Source organism: Colletotrichum gloeosporioides (assembly GCF_011800055.1).
Source record: "Colletotrichum gloeosporioides strain Lc1 chromosome Unknown consensus_49, whole genome shotgun sequence".
NCBI classification, from domain to species: domain Eukaryota; kingdom Fungi; phylum Ascomycota; class Sordariomycetes; order Glomerellales; family Glomerellaceae; genus Colletotrichum; species Colletotrichum gloeosporioides.
The window spans coordinates 242,283-264,110 of NW_025544694.1; the positions used below are offsets into that span (position 1 = coordinate 242,283).

General features: G+C 49.6%; 12 protein-coding genes across 12 annotated transcripts; 5 read left to right on the forward strand and 7 right to left on the reverse strand.

Annotated features, from left to right (window-relative positions):
- Positions 1-261: 261 nt before the first annotated feature.
- GCG54_00012103 (uncharacterized protein) lies at positions 262-2,848 on the reverse strand (the record flags this gene model as incomplete). The annotated part of the gene is made up of 5 exons (XM_045411990.1): positions 262-524; positions 577-1,103; positions 1,164-2,054; positions 2,116-2,772; positions 2,823-2,848. 5 exons carry the CDS (start codon positions 2,846-2,848, stop codon positions 262-264), a joined length of 2,364 nt encoding a protein of 787 aa, XP_045263774.1.
- A 523-nt stretch (positions 2,849-3,371) lies between these two features.
- On the reverse strand, positions 3,372-5,188 carry GCG54_00012104 (MFS transporter prlL; the record flags this gene model as incomplete). The annotated part of the gene is made up of 6 exons (XM_045411991.1): positions 3,372-4,156; positions 4,208-4,297; positions 4,346-4,459; positions 4,569-4,606; positions 4,836-4,931; positions 4,998-5,188. The coding sequence occupies 6 exons, from the start codon at positions 5,186-5,188 to the stop codon at positions 3,372-3,374; spliced, it is 1,314 nt and encodes a 437-aa protein (XP_045263775.1).
- A 1,218-nt stretch (positions 5,189-6,406) lies between these two features.
- GCG54_00012105 (Endo-chitosanase) lies at positions 6,407-7,306 on the forward strand (the record flags this gene model as incomplete). The annotated part of the gene is made up of 2 exons (XM_045411992.1): positions 6,407-6,904; positions 6,959-7,306. The coding sequence occupies 2 exons, from the start codon at positions 6,407-6,409 to the stop codon at positions 7,304-7,306; spliced, it is 846 nt and encodes a 281-aa protein (XP_045263776.1).
- Positions 7,307-7,846: 540 nt separating this feature from the next.
- GCG54_00012106 (Alpha-glucosides permease MPH2) lies at positions 7,847-8,396 on the reverse strand (the record flags this gene model as incomplete). The annotated part of the gene is made up of 2 exons (XM_045411993.1): positions 7,847-8,049; positions 8,120-8,396. 2 exons carry the CDS (start codon positions 8,394-8,396, stop codon positions 7,847-7,849), a joined length of 480 nt encoding a protein of 159 aa, XP_045263777.1.
- Positions 8,397-8,559: 163 nt separating this feature from the next.
- On the reverse strand, positions 8,560-9,706 carry GCG54_00012107 (Alpha-glucosides permease MPH2; the record flags this gene model as incomplete). The annotated part of the gene is made up of 2 exons (XM_045411994.1): positions 8,560-9,235; positions 9,297-9,706. The coding sequence occupies 2 exons, from the start codon at positions 9,704-9,706 to the stop codon at positions 8,560-8,562; spliced, it is 1,086 nt and encodes a 361-aa protein (XP_045263778.1).
- A 1,054-nt stretch (positions 9,707-10,760) lies between these two features.
- GCG54_00012108 (uncharacterized protein) lies at positions 10,761-12,223 on the forward strand (the record flags this gene model as incomplete). The annotated part of the gene is made up of 5 exons (XM_045411995.1): positions 10,761-10,874; positions 10,930-11,033; positions 11,092-11,286; positions 11,339-11,889; positions 11,915-12,223. Exons 1-5 carry the CDS (start codon positions 10,828-10,830, stop codon positions 12,221-12,223), a joined length of 1,206 nt encoding a protein of 401 aa, XP_045263779.1. The 5' UTR covers positions 10,761-10,827.
- An 8-nt stretch (positions 12,224-12,231) lies between these two features.
- On the forward strand, positions 12,232-13,120 carry GCG54_00012109 (uncharacterized protein; the record flags this gene model as incomplete). Its single annotated transcript, XM_045411996.1, has 2 exons — positions 12,232-12,625; positions 12,675-13,120. 2 exons carry the CDS (start codon positions 12,232-12,234, stop codon positions 13,118-13,120), a joined length of 840 nt encoding a protein of 279 aa, XP_045263780.1.
- Positions 13,121-14,091: 971 nt separating this feature from the next.
- On the forward strand, positions 14,092-15,438 carry GCG54_00012110 (uncharacterized protein; the record flags this gene model as incomplete). Its single annotated transcript, XM_045411997.1, has 2 exons — positions 14,092-14,258; positions 14,325-15,438. The coding sequence occupies 2 exons, from the start codon at positions 14,092-14,094 to the stop codon at positions 15,436-15,438; spliced, it is 1,281 nt and encodes a 426-aa protein (XP_045263781.1).
- Positions 15,439-15,644: 206 nt separating this feature from the next.
- Positions 15,645-16,357, reverse strand: GCG54_00012111 (uncharacterized protein; the record flags this gene model as incomplete). Its single annotated transcript, XM_045411998.1, has 3 exons — positions 15,645-15,818; positions 15,877-15,942; positions 16,001-16,357. The coding sequence occupies 3 exons, from the start codon at positions 16,355-16,357 to the stop codon at positions 15,645-15,647; spliced, it is 597 nt and encodes a 198-aa protein (XP_045263782.1).
- Positions 16,358-17,303: 946 nt separating this feature from the next.
- GCG54_00012112 (S-adenosylmethionine permease GAP4) lies at positions 17,304-18,755 on the reverse strand (the record flags this gene model as incomplete). The annotated part of the gene is made up of 5 exons (XM_045411999.1): positions 17,304-17,537; positions 17,626-17,867; positions 17,926-18,400; positions 18,451-18,613; positions 18,721-18,755. The coding sequence occupies 5 exons, from the start codon at positions 18,753-18,755 to the stop codon at positions 17,304-17,306; spliced, it is 1,149 nt and encodes a 382-aa protein (XP_045263783.1).
- A 7-nt stretch (positions 18,756-18,762) lies between these two features.
- On the reverse strand, positions 18,763-19,333 carry GCG54_00012113 (Histidine permease; the record flags this gene model as incomplete). The annotated part of the gene is made up of 2 exons (XM_045412000.1): positions 18,763-19,104; positions 19,163-19,333. 2 exons carry the CDS (start codon positions 19,331-19,333, stop codon positions 18,763-18,765), a joined length of 513 nt encoding a protein of 170 aa, XP_045263784.1.
- A 783-nt stretch (positions 19,334-20,116) lies between these two features.
- Positions 20,117-21,736, forward strand: GCG54_00012114 (Baeyer-Villiger monooxygenase; the record flags this gene model as incomplete). The annotated part of the gene is made up of 1 exon (XM_045412001.1): positions 20,117-21,736. The coding sequence occupies one exon, from the start codon at positions 20,117-20,119 to the stop codon at positions 21,734-21,736; it is 1,620 nt and encodes a 539-aa protein (XP_045263785.1).
- Between the last annotated feature and the right edge of the window lie 92 nt (positions 21,737-21,828).

Here is a 21,828-nt window from a genome sequence, read left to right on the forward strand (position 1 = left end):
GACTCTGCTCGTCTACTTCGGCCGCAGTATCTGATGACTCATTCACGCAGCACCAGAGTTCTATTTGAGTCTATCGCATATAAGCTTCATGATCCATGCACGTGTGTTCCAGACTGGGAGTTGCAGGGTGCGCCCATTTGCCGATGTTGGATTCACCTCCTTTGCCGACCGGCACCCGGCATCATCTGCAGCTCAAGCTTTGCCAAGCCATTGACATTGCTTACGAAATAATGAATGGAAAGATGTCTCAATCTTGTGTCCTCACTTGTATCTCAATCCTTGTTGTGGGACTTTGACTGTGTCTGCCGCGGCTGTGGTGAATGCGCACTTCCCCTCCCCTCCTGTCATCTGAATAGCCCCCCATTGAACTGGTAGAAGATACCCGCTTGCACGATCCTCTTCCAACACATGGCATGCTGCACTGATTGCTAGACTGTTTGTCGAGACCATTCGCATCGTTCCGTCATAACGACGAAAACCGATGGCCACGATGAGAACAATGATCACAAGCCCCGCCAACATCGCTGCAGTCCGTGTTAGACCATGAAACTTTGCAATAGAAAACCGTTAGCTTACCAATAAAAACTGCAATTGGACTGTAGCCGCAGGTGGAGAAAGAGTTGGTCTCATCGTCACTACCATCCGCCGAGATAGCCCGTATTCGTGCTAAAAATAGACTCTGCGAAATCAACCAGTGCATCACCCCTGAGCTAGCGTAGAGAGGTATGCCATATCTCAAAGGAAGGGAGACGAAATAGCTTGACCTTTGTATCCCAACTGGCTCAGATACACGCAGTGGCTTTCTGAACTCGGGATTGTACATCCGGCTAAACTCTCTCTGTACGAGAAACGTGCTCAGCATGGTATTGTATATGATGTATACGATGGAAAGCACCAGCTGAGGCAGGTTGGCCAAGAGAACATTGGATATCAACCCTACAGGATCTCTTTGAGGAAGATTGAGGACGAGATAAGTGTAGGGTGTGAGAGCTCCGAATCCGAGACCCCAAAGTTCAGGGATGCTGACTCCAAACCTCCTGTGTCGAAGACTGACGAAAGACATGCTGAGGAGAATTGCAGCAATGACGATGACCAACAGGCACCTGCACATAAAGTTTTAGTGTTATCGAAAACAGGGCAATCATTGTCCAGGGGGATCTCACATGCAAAGAAGGATCGCCCAGCGCTTGAAACTGGCAGCAGACCTCCACTGTTTCGCGGTTGAAAAGAACTCTTTCGCCGTGCGATTGTTAGTCTCTTCCAGAATAACTGGGATTTGTTTCTTGAGGCGATCCTTCCATTTCCTGGTCGTGAGGAAATCACTTTTTGTGGAAAGACCGAGGTCTTTCGTTTGGTCGCATGGGTCCCTCATGAAAGATGCAATTGCATCGCCGAGTGTGTACAGGACTTCCTTCGCCTTCCTATGTTGGTTTTGATCTTGCCACTTTCTCAAGTACCAAATGCATATCATAATAAAAGCTTTGATGAAGTTCATTATGCAGATGGTGAACATGATAGGAGGCGAGTACTCAAAGCGGCATTTCGTGTGCAAATCGTTAGGAGGTTGAACCAGGCATCGGGCGACCTCATAGTACTTTGGTCCGAGATACCAGACGGTGACAGGTTTGGGGGGCGACTGAGCAATGAAACGGCCGGTGCCATTCCCTAAAGCCCACATGTTCTTTCCCCAATCGTCCGAACGGGGAACAATTGAGACATACATTAGAAGGCTATCATCAGGCGGTGCTTGTACCGACTGGTTTTTGACTAGCACCAAGACGTTCCCTTGAGGCTGCCAGTAGTCGTCGTAGAGGGCAAAGCAGTCTGATACGTTCATCTCTTGGTATGACGACGCGTTTTGCTGCATCTCACGGATGATCTGTTCATAATCGAGATTAGTTGGATTGACTCGTGTGTCATTCCATCCCCAATCGCCTGCACGATTAGCCTCTGCTGTTGTGAGACTCCAGGTACTGTTGGCTAGGAACGAATCTTTGATAACAGCAACGGTGTAGTTGTGTGAGGATAAAGATTGAAAAACGGCCGAGTTGTATCTGATCGCATGTCAGCCAGCAGTGACTCAATTGCTAACCGGACAATCCCACGTGTACTCACATCAGATGCACTGGGATGGAACTCAATGCTAGAAGAGCCCATGACGCCCGTCTCCAATTGCTGAGATATCGAAGATTCCGCAGACTGGGAATACCAATATCCAACCATTTCTTTGCGGCGTGTGCAGCATCTACATTCGCGCGGGTGGGTGCTGCTTGCAACTGCATGCAATAATTGGAGGCAGACAGCATGCCTGTGCCGAGAAGGTTGATCAATAGGTGCAGCCATTGATCCAGCTTCTTGACGGTCGAACAATCACCCTGGTATATCAACCCTACTCCATTTGAGCTCCCATAGCTAGCGACAGCGAATATGGTCAAGCCAAAATTCGTCATGAGGATAAGACCGATGATTCCAATCTGCACCATCAGCGCCTGGCTTCTTCTCGAAAGCCAGATGCGCCAACTATTCTTCTCGTCATTGTCGATCTGGGGAAACCACCCGGAAAGTGTTTGTCTGTCAGCGAATCGTTGCACCCTGAAACTCGAGGCCCTCTGAGAAATTGAATCCTCTTTGGGCTGTGTCGTTCTGTCTTGAGTATGGGTGGGAGACGCTATTCGAATTGTAGTTGCGTCTTCGTGGTCATGAGTTGCCGATTCCTCGTCCACGTTCTCGATGACAGTCTCACTAGGCTCGGGCTGGCCTGCTGGACCGGTTCTGGAGGTGGTAAGCCGTTGTACTTAGGGCGTGTACGCCTACTTGCTCACTGGTCAACTTCTCGCGATGGATCCATGCTTGACACTCATGTTCAACGCCACGCGGACACCCTCGACATACAACCCTTGAAGTTTTTATGGCTTCCCATTCTCCGGTAGTCTTACGAGTGTGAGATAGGAATTTCTGCACTATTGATGGGCGAGGCTCCAAGTAAATATGACAACGAACTGCAGACCACCCTGCAGCCCCTTCAGCTGATGCACCTCAAAGCAGGGATACACCCCTTGTTCTGGATATGACGAGGGCTCGGCTGCATGTTCCACATCATTGGCTACAGACAGGCGCTTTTTTCTATGTTGACGCTACTTAAGGCCGTGGTCATGGGTAGATCCGAGATAAGCGTTCGGCCTACGAGCCTGATGTGGATCGGGATTGGAAAACGCAGTCGTAGCATCACTGCAGCCTGATTCCAATGTCTCCTCCCGCCGTCTTGCACGATGACGTGCGAAGATAATCACTCGTGCCGAACTTCCGAAGCCTGATCCATATGCACAAAAATTGGAATAAACTAGCCCTTCGCTACCTTGACCTACATTTGTTTAGATGGTGTACCTGAAGCCTTTTTGTAAAGCGCGCGCCGCACTGAGACTGACTCCCTCCACATGCGCACTTTTCTCAAGCTTAGCCAATTCTTTTTGCGTCAATTGGACGTCTTCGTTCTCCAACCTAGCTAGCCGATTATTCTCTCGAATGAGAACGAACCGCAGCAGTGTCATGAGTGCCGCAGCCGATGCAATGAGTCCAACACAAATTCCGATACCGGTAAAAAAGTACGGTGACTCCTTATCAAGGTACGTGTATGGAGTCCAGATGGAAACGGAATTACCGAGAGAATTGATGAGAGCGTACGCCGCGGCACGTTTGGCGGGCGGCCGAGAGACGACTCCAGCAATCCAACTGAACAAGGTACCGTTGATATTCATGAGAAACATCATGAAAAAGAATGTCATGTATTTCGGTCCAAAAATGTCGGTGGTCATGAAGACCACAAAGCCAATAATTGAGATAACTGCTGGATACAAGCAGAACCAGTATCGGGTGGTGAAGCGGTCGCTGACAATGCCGTGGACGTAACTCCAGACGGTGATGAAGATGTGAGGCGGCGCCACCAACAAAAGTGATATGTAATGGCTGTAGCCTAGGGTCCTTGTTAGGGTGGGAAAATAGTATCCAAACCCTTGCGCGCCGGTGAGACCCATATAGATGAAGGCGAAAATCCAGACTTTGGGGTCGGCGATGCAGAGTTTAAGGCCTTTCAGTTGTGATGACACGCCTTCTTCGTCGGTATCAGCTTCCGCTGCCTCCAGGGCAAGTCTTCTGTTCGCTACGGAAACTGATTAGAACTGTGCGAGCCATGCGGGCGGAGCAAACTCACCGACGTGTTGCATTTCTGGAGTGAGAGCTCGCCACGTCTGAGGGAAGTCTGGTAGAAAGATACACACGACAATTCCAGCGACAACAGTTACTATTGGATGTTAACCATGATCGGAGACTCAGATCAAGAAATACGCACCTGATCCCTCGAGGATGTAGAGCCAGCGCCACGCAGAAAGACCTCGAACGCCTGCAAGTCCTTCCAAGATGCCGGCTGCAATCAAGTTGCCAAAGGCGCCAGCGATGAGAGCCCCTGAGTAGAAAATACTCATCCGTAGATTCATCTCTTTCTTAGTATACCATTTCTTTCCAGTTGATCAGTTTGGGTACGACAACGATTTCACGAATATGATCCAGCTTACCGATAGATAGAACAACACCCCGGGGAAGAACGGTGCCTCTTGATACGTGTAAATTAGCTTTGATCCACAACTCAGATGAGCGGGTGGTTACGATGCATACCAACAAATCCGAGAATAAATCGGCAAATCACAATTCCTGCAAAGCTCTGCACCAAGGCAGTAAAGGCGGAGACCATTCCCCAGGCTATAGTAAAGAACCCAAGATAAAGAGATGGTCGGCCGAACCAGTTGAGCAGAAGATTGGAAGGAATCTGACCCAAGATATACCCAACGAAGAGGATGGAAAGTCCCGTTTGGTATTGTGTCAGGCCAAGGTTCAAATCATCTTCTAGACCAGCGAGACGGGCGGATGCGTAGTTGTTCCTATCGAACACGAAAATTTGAGTATTAGTACTGTCTCTGAGCCATAATTAGGTAGAGTCTTTTTACCGATCTATCCAGTTCAATAGGTACACTGTCAATATTAGGGGCATAATCAGCCAGTCGACCCTCTTCACAAGACGTTTCTCAATAGCCTTCTCAGCTTCCGTAAGCTCAACCACATGAGAAGAGTCAATTGACTTTTCTCCAAGAAGATCATGATCTTTGACAATGTCTTTGCTGGGTTTGATGTCTGTCATGATGAGAGCCTCGAATATTGGATATACGGAGAATCTTCTCTTTTGACAATGAACCTCCTGTGAAGAACCCACGTTGTCATTAAATATGTCCTGTGTCTCTCCAAATAATGAGATATCCGGCAAGATAATACGCCGTGGGGAGAAGCCCAACTCCGCGTCACCTCCGCACCCCGCACCATCCACATGGCGCGGTTCAGACTTGGCAGAATGCAGATCAAGATCCAAAATAGCACGAGAAAGTCGTTTGGTTAGTATCATTCGTGCGCTTCAACTAATGCAGTAAGCTAGGACGAATCTGCCCCGCGTTTTCCGCGAGCTCGTGGAAGCTTTTCCGTAGACCTTGGCAGCCCTGACAAACTCTGAAACCAAGAAGCACCTTTCAAAGTTATAGGAATATACATAAATATTGATTGATCTTAAGGGCTACCGAACTCATGGAAAAAAGATTTTATGCTCATACCGGTCCACTTTCGCAACCTTGAAAGCTGGTGATCCCATACACCCCATGAGCCAGGCCGTCCGCGGAAACCGAGTTTGCGCAGAATTTGTAGTGTCAGAACGTTTTCCTAGACACAGTCCACTTCTTTGTATTTTTTCTTTTAAAAAAGAAAAGAAAAGAAAAAGCCACGATAAATCCATGGCTTCGCGGCTGAAGTTGGCAGATGTCAGCAACGTGGAAGACTTGCGAATTTGCGACTAGCTCATGTCTAATCCAAATAAGCTCGGCCACCCCGTCGTCACCGTTGCATCCAGCTCAACTCCACTATGGACCATGCAGCGCCACAACTTGAATCCAATGGACAATGGCGATCTTGGGCCATGGTAATCATAAAGGTAAAATATTGGCCGCAAATGTCCCAAATTTCTTCCATATATAACGTTGAAGCCATCCCGCGAGGGATTTCGCGTCTTCTCTGCATCTAACCTCAGCTGTCTGACAACCGCCCAGTCCACCGCCAATCACCTTTCTTTTGTGAGTTGCCCGGACCCAATTACCACAGTCTTAGCCAAGACTTTGGCGAGTTCGTGATCCTTGACTGCCTAAATTGGGGGCAGTGCACCAACTAACGCTTCGATAATTAGCGCTGCAAGAAGCCGTGCTTTGCATACGAAAATCACGTGTGGGTTCCCAAAGCGCGACTCAGCATCCTTACCTTCGCCCCCGAAGCTGCCGTCTCACCTCATCCTCACTCACGACGCCAGCCTCACTCGATCATCATGATTCCCCGGGTCGGCTTCTTCTTCCGGTTTCTTGTGACGTTGGTCCCAATCATCTCTGCACTTGATGTGCCAGAGAATGTCAAAGACTTCTACGATCATGTCCGCGGTAAAGGCAAATGCGGCAATGTCTTAAAGGGTGGCTTCAACAGTATGGATGGCGACAGCGGCGACTTCGGATACTGTGGTGACTACTTGGAAAAGTACAACATCATCTACATACAGGGCAAAAAAGGCCAGCTCACCAATATGGACATCGACTGTGATGGCGCCCAGACTTCAGGCGACGGCCGCTGTGCCAGCTCTACGGATACCCAGTCACAGACAACTTTCAAGACCAGGTTGACTTCTTGGGGTCAGGGCGACCTCAACTCTTATATTCACCCATACGTTGTCTTTGGCAATGAGGGTTCGAAGCCCAACTGGCCAAACTTCGACCCCAAGGAGTATGGCGTTGAACCTCTCAGTGTCATGGCTATTGTGTGCAACGACCAACTGGTTAGTAGTAGCCTTTATCTCATCTGAGTTCTTATTGTACTGACCATGTCTTAGTTTTACGGCGTTTGGGGTGATACCAACGGCGACGACGGCGATCAGCCTATGGTTGGAGAGGCATCCATTGCCTTGGCGACTTCGTGTTTCGGGAACGGCGTCAACGGCAACCAAGGTCACGATGAGAACGACGTCCTTTACATTGCATTCACCGGCCAAGACGCCGCTCCTGGTGCAAACGGTGCCAATTGGTCCGCGTCGACTTCCGCCGAGTTCTCCAGCAGCATTAATCAACTTGGTAATAAGTTGGTCGAGCGCGTAGGCAGTGGTACTAATCTCAATGCCCGCGCGGACAAGGCGGTGCTGTTCTCGGCTTACTTATTGGGGCTTTTCTGGATCATCTCTTGATTCAGACGTAGCCAGTTTTGGCGTTTGGGCCTGTTTCTCCTTGTGTCTTTCTTTTCCGTGTTTCACCCTGTTTCTTCATGTTCAACTGGCGTTCAAGCCTGTCCAGGAGTTATGTTTTGGGAGTTTCCGTCCCCCCACCCCCGCCCAGCATCCTACGCATCCATGCAAGTCTTCCACATCTGCATTGCATCCTCTTTCCATACAATTTCCGGTTCTGGGTTCTGTTTAAGTACTGATCAAATCATGACATGTTTTACTTCCTCTGTATATTCATCTTCCTCTGTATATTCATCATTCTGTGTTACCATTTTGCTGTTCTTTTGGGATGCATTGCACGCGGAATAGATTATGGAAGAACACTGATTAGGCCTGGCAAGAAGGATAGAATGCCGAAAAGCAAATAAATTTAAGAAATACATACAATTGCGAAGTATTCGGTAGGGCTATCTACTATGCCGTAGTGGAAACCATGGTGTTGTTTTCAGTGATGTGTTAAAATCAAAGGTGGGAACCCGTCTTTATGTTGCTTGGAGTATGTATTTATTCCACCTCACCTTGTACCAAGGGCTCTCGCTCTCTTTCCCTATGAGTGAGTTGCCCCACATTTGTGCTTTCAAACTTGCGGGCCGAGATTTTCTGAGAGAAGAGAACATCCAACTCCTCATATGTTCGTCCCTTGGTTTCAGGCAGCCTGAAGAAAGCCCAAAGCAGTACACAGAAGCAGGTTCCTCCCCAAATAAAGCCTTGATTATTGAGCGTCAGTCTAGTTTGCACAGAAGCATGTATGCATGAAACAAGGCAATGGCGACGTACCTGTGTACCCGGACAAGTCCCATGCTGTGGGGTTGATGAAGTATGACTGGAGCACTGAACATGTAACGTTGACCATATAGTATGCGTTACGGGCCAAGCAGACTGTTTTTTGCCTTAACCTAGTTGAACCAACCTCAGCTGGCAGTGCCCAGCCTAGCTGTCCAACAGATAACTGAAAGACGAAAGTCCAGAACAGACAGAGGGCTGCCTGCGTGAACCCTACGCCGGTATGGTAACCCCAAATTTGAAGGATCCCTATCAGTAACAACACGCCCATCATGACGCCTGTGCCGGTTAGGTAGATCCTTCTACGACCGAAACGAGGCATCAGGATGAACCAATTCAGGAATGTGGCAAGGAGCGCAAGGCCGGTGGTTCCGATATTGAGAGAATATGTCGTTGCCGTGGGAAGTCCGATTCTCTCAAAGAAATAAGTAGAGTTATCTTGCGATATTTGTCAGCGGTATCGTAGATGAGCGTGTCTTCAAGTACTTACAGCCAAGGTTGAGTCCGACAAGAGGCTGCCCAATAAATGCCATGCATGCGATTTCTGTCCTTCGAAGTTCAAACTTCTTCAGGCAATCCCAATATGACGTGCCGACCTCAAGCTCTTCTTCGAGTTTGTTCGTGTAAACAATGGCGGCCAATGCTTTCTTCGGATCTGCTAACGGTGACTCGACTTGTAGCCTGCGCAGAGATCTCTCCGCCGCATCTAGACGCCCGTGTCTAACTTCGTGCCATGGACTCGTGGGTGCCAAAGCCACAAGCGGGATGAGGAATGTCGGCCATATCCACTGGACCGCAAATGGGATGCGGAAAGCCCACTCATCTTCGCGGGACTGGAAGCCACGTAACACACCGGCTGCGATAAGTTGGCCGATGATAAAACACATGTTGGTGAAGCTCGTAAAATAAACTCGCAAGATTACAGGTAGACATTCGGAGGCATATGCGGGCGCTGTGGTAGCGAAGACGCCCCAGGGAAATCCTGCAAGAAACTGGCCAACTAAAAGAACTGCAGCGGTCTGCGCGAAGAATGTGATGAAGATGAATGAAGACAGGCTGATCAAGGCCCCTAAGAGGACAGCTTTGTGCCCGAAGCGACTGACAAGTGGTCTGTAATTGCTCGTCAGCTTCCTAACTACAGGCAATATCATTTCATTCCGAGAATACATACCCATTGATAAGGGCACCAAAGAATGCGCCCACGCCGGATGCATTTGATAGCGCAGCCTGCCAGGGTGCGCTCAGCTGATATCCCGTAGGCCCTCTGCCTACATACTCTCCAAACTTAATCTGGAACTGGGGATACGCAAAGAAGCTCTGGACGAGAATCTGGTCATAACCCTCCATGATGACGCATGTCGAGATGACCAGGCACCATAATATGGCCTTGTAGTAGATGCCGAGTGCTTGGCGAAACGTCAAATTGTGCTCGAATTCAAGGCCCTCAGCCACGTCTTCGTCGACCGTTTTTGTCGGCAGGTCCAGCATCGCGGCGGTGTGGTGCTGAGCGTCGGAATCCTGCAGCTCGGGAGTATGTAGCAGCGCAGCCCTCTCCTGGGCTGTCCCGATACTTGTGTCCATCTTATGGAAATATTAAAGTCTCAATGATAAAGTCAACGGCTATGCAACCAATCGCACATCAAGGTGCATGAATGCAGTTGCGTGAGGTTCAGAGTTGGGAGGATCATTGGCAGTGGTACGTTTGGCTTCGGGCCCACCAGATGCCTAGGTATTGACAACGTTTCAAACGAAACGCTTTCCGGACTATGACGGAACCTTTTCGCCTAAAATGAAGCCACCGGAGTTTCTTGCAGTCCGAGCAGCCTTAACGTTCATGTGACTGTAGGTCAAGTGCGGCAAAGCTTGGGTAACCCAGTAAAGAACGACCAGCCACCCGCAATTCGGTTCGCGGGGATGACGCGCGGGGCAACAGCACGGAAGCCTCCGAAAACCGGAAGAAACAGGGACTTGGGTCGCTGTATGCTAGCAATCGAAGTTGACGTGATTGAGGCTCGTGGATCAGTGCACCTCGCGATCTTTTCTATGTTTTAAGAAAGAACTCGAATCTCAAGCCACACAGATATTGGCATGGATATCAAATCATGGCTTTTCTTTGTGCGGCATTTGAACCTGTTGCGGGTTGCCATCCGATGTGCCCCCGGATGTAGCTCCGATCTGCTGCAGTGAGTGACCTGCAACATCGTCGGGCTGCTTTCGAAATGCAATACCCCATCTGAGAAATTTACATCTTATGTCTTCTCATCGAAGCTCTCTCTTCAAGCGTCTTCTACACTTGATGGCAACTATCTAAGTGACACATACCGACCGCTCCGCGGATACCTTCCTCCTGCGAAACCATCCATATCGGGGCGGACCCCGCTTTTACTCCACTCGGAAACGTGCCTCCCCCGCTCTAGCAGCATGGCCCAAACTAACAGTATCTTGAACCGCTATCGAGGTCTTCGCTATTGAGAAGTCAATAGATGCTCATTCATAGCATTGGAAAATGCCCCCGAGAAGCGGCTCGAAGCGTGCTCGGCCACCGCGTAAACGCGTGCCCAAAGCGTAAGGTCCTCCCAGGCTCTATTTTGACGAAGCCTATTGCTGACTTGTCTTATCTCCCAAGTTGCACAAGATGTCGCGATCAAAAGATAAGATGCTCCGGGCTTGAGCCGTGCCAACAATGCACAAAGAGAGACCTGATGTGCCATTTTCCTGACGAAAATCAGAAAGTACTCGTTACCAGAAAGTAAGTGTGAAATACCAGATTCAAGAAAAGCGGCAAGGTGGTCTAATCCGTACAGGTACATCAATGAGCTGCACAACAGATTGGCAGCATACGAGAGGCGTGAATCGGATGAAGACCCAGTGAGCAGGAACTTGGAAGACTTGATGAGTCCCGAAATGTGTAAGTGTGCAAAGACCAACATTTGATAAGGTATGAATTGCTGAAAGAAATAAACAAGATGGTGAAACGAACTGCTTCACAGACGACAATTTGGATACAACTCGGCGCTCGTCAGGCCTTGCACCTGCATCACCGTCATCATCAAGGGAGGCTACAGCAGCTCAAGAGCCAGGTGATGTGGCGGAAGCGCCTCTGACCAACCCTTTAGCGTTTCATACGATTGACTGGGTTCCGGGACCACATGGAGCACCTGGTAGGTACCTGCATGGAAAGTTGACCACAAAGTACTTACGAATGAGACTCAGTTTTCATGGGAACGTCTTCAAATTGGGCTTTTGGACGACGGGTATTAACAATGACGCATGAAGCTGTCACAGGAACGCCTTTGCAGATCGATAACCTGTTCTTTGACGGAAACGTCTACGACTTGAAGTGGGACGGGAGCAGGAGTTCCTGCGCTCGCGACGACTTTTGCCCATCCAATCTGCCTACTCAGGACTTCGCTATTTATCTGATAAACTCGGTCAAGTTCCGCTGTGGCCGCTTGTTCTACCTCTTTGACGAGGAAAGCTTCATGAAGCAATTTGCGATATTTCATGAACACGGAGCCAATCACCCAGGCCTATCACGTCTCTGGTGTGTGCACTACCTAATTCTCCTGGCGTTTGGGAAAGCATTTGTGGTACAAACAACGAGATCTCAAACTCCTCCGGGCTTAGATCTTTTTGTCCATGCCATGAAGATTATGCCAGACTTTACTTTTTTCGAATGCAACTTTGTTGAAAAGATACAAGTTCTCTGCTGTGCAGCACTTTACTTGCAATGCCTCAGTTGTCGCACGTCGGCGTACCGGCATGTGAGTTGACATCTACAAATTTTAGCGGTGGGGAACTGACATCCACAAGATATCCCAGGCTGTAAGCCTAGCACTTGAAGGTGGAATGTATACAGAGATGCAAGGGCAATACTTGGACGAAACCTACGTCCAGAAGTGCCGTTTGATGTGGTGGACCCTCTACGTGCTGGAGAGACATATGTCTACTCTCCTTGGTGTTCCCATGTTCATCAACGATGAACACATATGTACGCCTTTCCCTGCCCGCCCCGATCAGGGACAGAGGACAAGTGTCATGCATATCCAAGTGAAGTTGGCGCAAATTCTCGGACAAATTCATCGCAGTAGGCCGTAACCCTCCCGATGGCAATGTACCCATGGCGCTCACAGTTTATAGGTATTTACGGCATTGACGGGCAACTGGACAGTCGCTACCTAAGCGCCACAAAATCGCTGCTTCAAAGCATAGCCAATGTGGCTGGCCAGCTTAACGAGCTCTTTGACATCGATTCCAGCGAGAACACATCTGGCGTGTCGCGTGTGTCGGCACACCTTCATCTCCAATATCACCAATGCATCGTGCTCACCACGAGGCCATTACTATTCATTTTTCTACAATCGAGACTCGGCCAATCTCATACGACTCCATTACGTTGGGCGCAATCTGAAAGCGTCAAAGGTCTTCTTCAAGTTTGCATGGAGTCTTGTTGTCAGAGTATCAAGATTCTATCGAGACTACTCAACCAAGGCCTGCTGGGTAAGCCGTCTCTCTTGAAGAATGATCTTAGTATTGACTATCGATATAGAAAGCTTCTTGACTTTTGATCTTGATGCGACGTTTACAGCAGCCATTGCCATATCCATGGGTGCCGCCATTGACCCCTCGCTGGTCCCAGACCATGCTCAACTGACCCAACGAGCCCATGCTCTCTTCGATGAGATGGGTTCACATGGAAGCAAAATTGCGACGATGATTGCATCAGAGCTGAAGCAACTCGACGGATATTTGAGCCACCTCCAAGTTGACGGCGCTGAGATCCTGCCCGTCCAAGATTTTCGCTCGGATGTGATGGCACAAATGACACCCGGCGGAACATTAGCTGGTGCTCCGGAATTGGGCATAGGGTTCACAGATGACATTGATTTTGGATTGCATTTTGAATTGAGCACTGAACAACTCATGCAGCTTGCTAACTCTTTGGACGTCGATAGCTTAAGTCGGCCTTTGTCGGCGGATCATCACGGAACGTAGCTGGCCAAACGGGATGAGAGATATTCCAGTCACGTAATAAGATTTCACAAGAATTGGACTTCAAAAAATCGAAAACGCGCTGGCGTTCGTATATCTTCCGGGAGAAGCGATCAAAGAATGGGCAGAGGGCAATAGGTCGAGGTCCGTCGTTCGGGGCTTTCCATGTTTCAAACGCTTGGCGAATGCCAGAAGAGCTGTGGATATTACCGGATAAGGTCATCTGAGACTTCTCAGTTCCATTGGAAAGGGCTCAGAGGGCTGAGAACCTTCGCAGAATGTGACCCAACTTAGTCTTTCCGATCTGAGACTTGATTCAGCTTCCGATCAACGTAAAACAATAGACTTGAATTGCATTCTTGTGTCTCCTTGGGCTCCGCCATGTGGTCTAACTTGTGGAACGCCTGAACGCCCCGTCACCCTTCTTGATTTGCCACCATACAATGATATCATTGGCTATCTAATTACGTATGCAATTTCTGTCCTTCTCGTCAACTTCGAATATGTAACTCGTGCTATGATCATTTGCAAGTTAAGAGCGAGATGCCTGACACTTTTGGTACCTCATAACTATAGTCGTTTTCTGCTGATGCTTCCTGATTGAAAACCATCAGGTTTTACCGTTCTATTGGAAGAGAATTTGGCAAGGAGCATATTTGGGTGTTCAAAACGTCCACATTTCACCTCAGCTCAGCTCGATCCAAGTTGTCGGTGAGTCCGTCTGCGTTCCATCAACAACAATTCCACAGATGCGCGTAAGATATTTTGGATGGCATGTTCGCATAAGCCCTCCCAAACCATTAGCAAATATGTAGCGCTCGTAAAGCTTGGCCAAGAGGCTACGTACTGAAGTAAAGGTTTAATACACCTGGCTCAATCAACATAAAAGAAGGCCTTTGAGCCGCAATCATTTTCATGGGCCATCTCCAAATCAACACTTACTTCCAAGCTTTTCACTGCCTTTTTCTCTCGCCATGAAATCATACACTATTCTAAGCGTGGCCTTGCTTGTGCCGGGTTTGGCCTCTGCGGCGATCTGCAACAACAACTGTGGTCGCGCGGTTGCGGGTACAGCCAGAAAGGACCCTCCTTTTGCTTCTAGATCATCTCTTTGTGCAGCATTCGTGACAGCTGCGGTTCAGTAAGTCGGAAACCTTCTGTGACATCGGTTTTCAAGGTATGTCCAAGAGGCTGACTGGTTACATAGACCGATTATCGGCAGAAATGTGCATGTTCGCCGCCAGGACGCCCCTGAACCTGTAATCACGGGCATCAAGCCTGCCTACGCCAGCTCCTGCCCAGATGTCACAGCCTATTGGTCTGCATGCCAATGTATCGAAGGCATCCAGGCCACCGCCATCACGGTTTCGGGTACTCGAACCACGCCTGTCACCAGCGCCTCTGTTACAACTATTCTCTCGCCTAGTACCACAGTCTCTGCAATTGTTCCTAGCAGCTCTGAGTCTTCTACCATCTCAGATGACTCAGAGACAGCCACTGTGGAGCCCTCTACTTCCTCGGAGCCCTCTGATGCTACCACATTGGAGCCATCCCGTACTTCGGATACCTCCGACACGGCCACTCAGAACCCCACCAGCTTCACCACATCTGAACCGGCCGGTTCCACACCAACCGACGGTCTAATCCCCGCAATAACAAGCATCTCATCCGCCCCCAGCTTGCCGCTTTGCACGCCAGGTCTTGAGTTCGCCATCTACACCTTTGAGCCACGCTCTCCGGAGTGCCGAGGGGTATTGTACACGTCTCCATCTCGCGCCATCGACCTTGGGGAACTTCTCATGGGCCGCACTCCCGACGCCACTGGCTTAACTCCTGGCTATGGCACAATCGGCTTGCGACGAAGCAGTGCTCAGGCTTCTGGTCCCGTCGAGTACAACGGCGTCCGGGGCCCGGAAAACTCCACCTTTGAGTGCAACGTAATTCAACACCGCGGTTATATCGAGGTCACCGCTCCTGGCACCTACAGCGTTATCCCCGAAACTCCTGATGATGTCATTCTCATTTGGGTTGGCAACAATGCTCAGACTGGCCAGTCTTCTGCTAGCAACAGCAACAAATCTGGCCGCTGTTGCAGCACGCCGAGCCCTTACAACTTTACAGTGGAGCCTTTTGAAGGTCTTTTCGAGTACATTCCTTACCGAATCTTCTACGCCAACGCAGGTGGCCCTGGTGGCTTTGGAGTGAGGGTTGCGGGCCCGGGAGGCATCATTGACCCGTTCCTCGTAGCGAACTGCACTGGAGAGGGGAACCCTGCTCCTCGTTGGCCTGGATGGCAGTTTGAAGATTACGCTTCGAATTGATCCAATAAACCTATCAATGGTTCTTTGAATACGTTCCAACACACAAAATTTCAACGAGGTGGACTGAATGTGATGGGCCATTAGAATTCAGACGTACATGCAAGACCATGGTAGCGGTCGCTAGTACTAAGTAGCATGAATCATCGAATGTCCAGGTCAATGTCCAACTTGCTCACAGCGTCTCTACAGTTGCATTCCTACTCCAGTTACTGGCCACTTCTCTTCCAAAGCTTTGGCATCGATCCTTCCTTTCCATATACTGGATCAAGTTCTGGGCCAGGCACACGCTCACACATCTCTCGTTTCTTAGCGGTCTCCTCTTCCGAATCTAGAGCATACTCCATGTCGTAAGGCTCTTCTACCGTGTTGAATCCGGTCTGCTAACTGATAAGATCACTCTGAACTCCACAGATTCTCGACCCCAGTCCTGCAACTTACCAATGCATAGAACCCGATGATCTCATAGTCGTCTTGAGTGTCGGTGACGAAGTGCGTCACCCCAGCCTAGGACAGTTAATCAGACGTACATGTAAGGTATCCATGAAGATAGTCGTCAACCCACCGGCCAGGCAAAGACATCCCCAGGACGAGCCACAAACTTAACGCCGACGGCGTTTCCATGCTCGTCAAAGTCCGCATCCAGGGGCGACTTGCCAAGAAGGTAAGTGCCTGTGCCATGCAAGACGGTGTACGCCTCGTGAGTGGTGGAATGGTAGTGCGGAGTAGCAGCAAGCTTCTCGTTGGCAATCTTCCAGTGCCCACCTTTTATCCATTGGTTTGATTGGAGGACTTCCATTGCGGCTTCGTACGACCTGTCCGCCAGCGCGTTCCTGTATACGACGACGGGAAGGGTGGAGTTTGGGGAATGCGGGGTGGCAGGGACGTAGAAGGTCTCGAGGGTTGTTTGGTTCACGGCCATACTGGTTGATAGTCAATCGAAAGAGACGATGTTCTTGAATGTTTCTGTTGAATGTGGTTGTTCTGTGCTTGTTTAGAAAAGCCGAGACTCGAACTTTGGGTACTTGCTTCTATGACTTTTATCTCTGTGAGCTGTCTCAATCTTCACTTGAAGGATTGTTAACTTTCGGCTTCAAAGTCCGTACTGAGAATCTTCATTACCCAAGAACTCGTTGTGGTTTCTTTGGTTGCAATTATTTGGTGTGCTATCGGATGCGGTTGCCGATGGAAATGTTATCCCCGAGAGCGTGGTATTAAAGACCCTTTCCACAGAAGTAAACTCCGTGTTTTCCAGTTCATGAGCGGCGTAAATGGCGTATCCGAAGAATTCGGATAAGATTTTATTGGTCGAGATTATGCTAATCCCGGATCGTATCAACACCCAGTGCTCGCTCATAGCGGCTGTCCGTGCCGGTGGGATTGGTGATCCGGCGTATTTGGCGTATCAGTAATCAAAGGTAGGGGAGATTATGTGAAGTCGGATTATCTCTACTGGAATAGAAGCCAGGAATTGCTTGTCAAGAAGCATTCATAGTCATTTCCCATCGAAGCAGGTCAGGAGAATCGCGTTGCAAAACATCTACAAGCTCGTGAGACGCATTTCCGTGCTGATGGTGCGGAATTGGCATCCAGATATTCGCAATGTGGTGCTCGGTCACGTTCTATTTTGTCTGGTTGGTTCCATACCTATGATACAGTTGAAATATCATTTGCATCACCATATTACAAGTCTTCAACGTGTGCAATCCTCGTGTGTTTCTTGATCCCTTTCGTATTCCTGCTCTTTCAGTCCACGCAAACTTATTCTTCGACACTGATTACGCATGGGACAAATACGTTGTTCAAATGTGCTGGTCCAAATGACCAAGTCTTGGAGACTTGATGTGCTTGAATTTGACGTTGTTGCGTTACCACAACTGTACATACGTAAGGAACCTTCTCCATCTAGACATCTTGTAGTAGTCATCCAGCTGATTTATCTCTTCAACACTCAAGTTGCGCCGACCCGTGACACAGTCAGCTGTGTTCGGGTCTCTCCACGGAGTGCGATAGATAACCTTGTATCCTATGGTGAACACGACGATGACGAGAAATCCGATCATGTATTGGAAGAAGTTTTCCACGCTGAACGAGTCGCTCCCCTAAAACCACACTCACATGATTAGCTTTGCTTGGGAACTCTGAGATCAAACGTCACGGCCCATGCCAAGGCCAACAATGTACACTTACAATAGGGTCGATACCGCAAACCAGGCAGCATGCCAAAAGAAGCAATGATATGAGCATGAGCCAAGCTGGTGCCAGAGGCCAGGCTGTGGACTTCCATGCATAAACTTGGGAGAAGAGCGGGTCGTTCTGTGCCTTGAGTGCAGCGTGGAAACGCCAGTTTGTGAACGAGATGATGATCCAATTAGTGAAAAATGAAGCACTCGTGATGGAAATCAGCCAGTTCAAGACCGTCAAGCCACCGGCTGTGAAGGATGGTTAGCAACACATCGAGATGGACCACCAGAGACAGTGTTGACTTACATGCAAGCTGGATGTATGACATGATGAGCGCAGCGACGCACGTAATCAGCAGTGCCCATCTTGGTCTTCCCTTATTATCAACCTGGGCAAGCCGCTCAGGGAGAAGCTTCTGATGAGCCATCGTCCTCAAGATTCTTGAAGAAAGGTACACTGCTTCTGCAGCAATGGCCAAGACACCACACATCATTCCAGCATTGAGCAAAGACGAGATGCCTTTGATACCGGCGTCTTCAATGGCAACAACGAACGGCGAAGCTGCAACGCTGCTTCCGCCGAGTAACCTATCATCGCTTGAGGGGACCAGAATCGTGATAAAGACGACGCTGATCATGTAGATAAAGTTGACCCGAAATGGCACAAGCTTCGTTGCGTGGGCCATCGAAAAGCGTGGGCTAGCTGCCTCACCGCCCATGATGCCGATGAAAACTTGATCACCAACCGCCCAAACCGCAAGCAGCGCACAGTTCGCAAAGCCCTAATGTGAGTCAGATTGGGTTTTTGTCGTCAGAAGTCCTCATTGCTCACCGTAAACCCATTTAGGAACGCCGGCAACTCAGTCCAAGTCTCGCCATGATGCATACGACCATTTGGGCCCGCACCCAGGACCAACGCGAGCGACAGGACAATAATGATGAGGAAGAGAAAGATCTTGATGATTGAGGTGACGTATTCGAACCAAGCGAAGGCGCTGTTTGGTAGAAGGAAGATGATGAAGCATGCGACAAGGAAGAGTGATACTTTCAGACAATGTTAGTTGTTTGTCACAGAGGTGGAGAAAGTCGATGTGGAACGCACCAGTTCCCGCCAGTGGGAACGAGTCTCCAGCCCATAGTGAGATCAATACGTGAAAGAATCCTGTCTCTGCGGCGACGATAGCAGTCCATCCTTCACATCATTAGCAACTAAGGCCAGTAGGAAGGTCGACAGAAACCAACCAAGCCATTCAGCAAAGCCGGCTCCGAAAGCAAGCGCTGGGTCAACCCAACGATCGGCGTAGTCAATGTAGTTTCCAGATACGGGGAAGGCGATGGTCATCTCCGATAGTGATTGGAGGACGGCCCAAACACAGCTGCATACCATCAGGTAAGCTAGCACCATGTTACCTGGGCCGCCTGTTGCAAGTGCCTTCCCAGTCGCAATGAAGACTCCGCTTCCAATATTTGATCCCAATGAGATAATCTTAGGTGCAGGTTAGTAGGGATGCGCCAAGTTTTGCAAGGCAAGCAGTGCTTCTGACATGGACTTGACGTGGAGTAAACGAGCGATGAAATTGGCCGTTCCGATCCTCCTGCAGTTGCGTGTGCCCCTCGACCACGCTGTTTGTCGGATGTAGGCTGCCATTTCCAGTCTTCTCGGCGCCGAACTTTTCGTCCGCAGCAATTGGCGGAGACTCGTTGGTGGCGGTCATGGTGTCGGATGTTTGCTCTTCACGTGGCTCGGTGGGGGTTGCGCGCATGCGAAAAGCTGCGTCTTGGACTCTTGAAAAGTCAAGTGAGTTCAAACGAGCTGCATGAGCTCGGAACTGCAGGGCGATTGCCAGTTATGTATTCCGAAATTGCGTGTAGGCAATCAGCACGACATGGACTGATGCCAAGCGCAATAAGCCAACCAATGTCCCCCTGATATCTCTGGTATCTTGGAATAATGCGTGCTCCCTGTCTATCAGCTATCTGCCAAGCTGATAATGAACAGGCAACCCTTGTTTAACTTCCTTGTCAAACCTCAGCTTCTGCAGATAAAGAAAGACCCGCTTTCCCCGCGTTTCCACCCTCCCTAGTAAGCAGTTGGGTTCACGCGATAGCATGACGCTACGGGAAACGCATCCGATGAAGGCTCTATCGCCGATGCAAGCGTAATCACCGAACCTGCCCAAGCAGCTCCGTCGTCGACAATCCGGGCAACCGTGGTTGGTTGCTCTCATCGTTCACCATGGTGGGCATTCGGATGCGATGGCCGTGAGACTGATGTTTGAGACAGGCTCGGATCTGTCACCCAGGCACATTCATGCTATCCAGTGTTTATCAGTAAGGTGTAGGAATTTTGTAGGCAATTAAGTCAGCTGGGCAAGTTAAAGATAAATAAGACCATGTTCGTGGATTGATAAGGTCAATACCTTCCAACAACTAAGAAACCTCGTCCGATCATTCAGCCACATCACCCGGCGACTTCAACACACGATATCAATCAGAACATGCCATCATACGTTGACAACCGTCCCCTGGACGTAATCATTGTTGGGGCAGGCTTCGGCGGCTGCTACCTTCTGCGGAACTTGAGAAAACAAGGATTTCGGGCCCAGATCTTCGAGGAAGGCCATGGCCTAGGCGGCGTCTGGTGGCACAACCGCTACCCTGGCGCTCGCGTTGATACCGACACTCCCTACTACGAGTTCTCCGACCCCGAAATATGGAAGGAATGGGAATGGGCTGAGAAATACCCCAGCCAGGCCGAGATGGTCAGGTACTTCGAGTTTGTCGACCAGAAGTGGGACCTCAGCAAGGACGTCACCTATGGTGCTAGGGTGACTGACGCTACTTTCGATGCCCAAGCCAATGAGTGGACGATTCAAACGGACAGCGGCCACACAGCCACAGCACCCTTTCTCCTACTTGCGATGGGCTTTGCTGCCAAAATTTACGTGCCGAGCATCAAGGGGCTCGACACCTTCAAGGGCTTCTCATGTCATACGGCCCGTTGGCCAGATCATCACCTCGACTTGGCCGGAAAGAAGATCGGCATCATCGGCACTGGTGCGACTGGCGTTCAACTTGTCCAAGAACTTGGCCCCACCGCAGAAAACCTCGTTGTCTTCCAACGTTCGCCCAACTGTGCAGTGCCGATGAGACAGAAGTCACTAGCACTGGATCCCCCTAGCAAGACCGGGTACCCAGAGCTTTTCTCTCAGATGAAGCTGTCCAGAGCCGGCTTCACCTACCCAATCATTAACAGGAGAGCCATGGAAGACACGCCAGAACAACGAAGAGCTTTGTTCGAGCAACTCTGGGAAATCGGAGGCTTTGCACCCACTCAAGGAAATTACATGGACTTTAGCACCAACCTGGAAGCGAATCACGAATTCTACTACTTTTGGCGAGACAAGGTGCGGCAAAGACTATTCACAGATGATGCTGAGTTGATCGAGAATCTCGCTCCTGAAGAACCTCCGTATCCTTTTGGTACGAAACGTTCGTCTTTGGAGCAGAATTTCTACGAGGTCTTCAATCAAGACAACGTTAGTCTGGTCTCATTGAAAAAGAACCCGATTGAGAAGGTCATTCCGGAGGGAGTGAAGATGTCTGACGGCACTATCCACAAACTTGACGCTCTTCTTCTGGCCACTGGCTTTGACGCTGTGACTGGAAGCTTCACCCGAGTCAACATCCGGGGGCTCAAAGGAAGACTTCTCAACGATGTTTGGAGCAGCCGAGCACGCACATTCTTGGGCATGAGCACTTCGGGATTCCCAAACATGTTCTTCCTCTACGGTCCTCAAAGTCCCACCGCGACTGCGACAGGACCAGTCGTCTCAGAGATACAAGGCGACTGGATTATTCAGGCATTAGTTCATCTAAGAGAGAACGGATACCATCGCATAGATGCGCAATCTGACGTCGAGGAGCAATGGGGACATCGCGCTAATGATATCTGCAACGGGACGCTTCTTCCTCAAAATAAGACGTCTTGGTACATGGGAGGCAACATTCCAGGAAGAACTCGGCAGGCGCTGAGTTACATGGGCGGCTTGCCTGCGTATCGCTGTGCTATCAATGAGTGTTCCTTAGATGGCTTTGCTGGTTTTAGCATGCAATAGAGTGTAAGAGACTAGTTCATAGCAAATACATTCAGTATCGCCATCTCAGTAAAATATTTTGGAGTCTTCGGTCTTCGCTTGTTTGCTTCTTT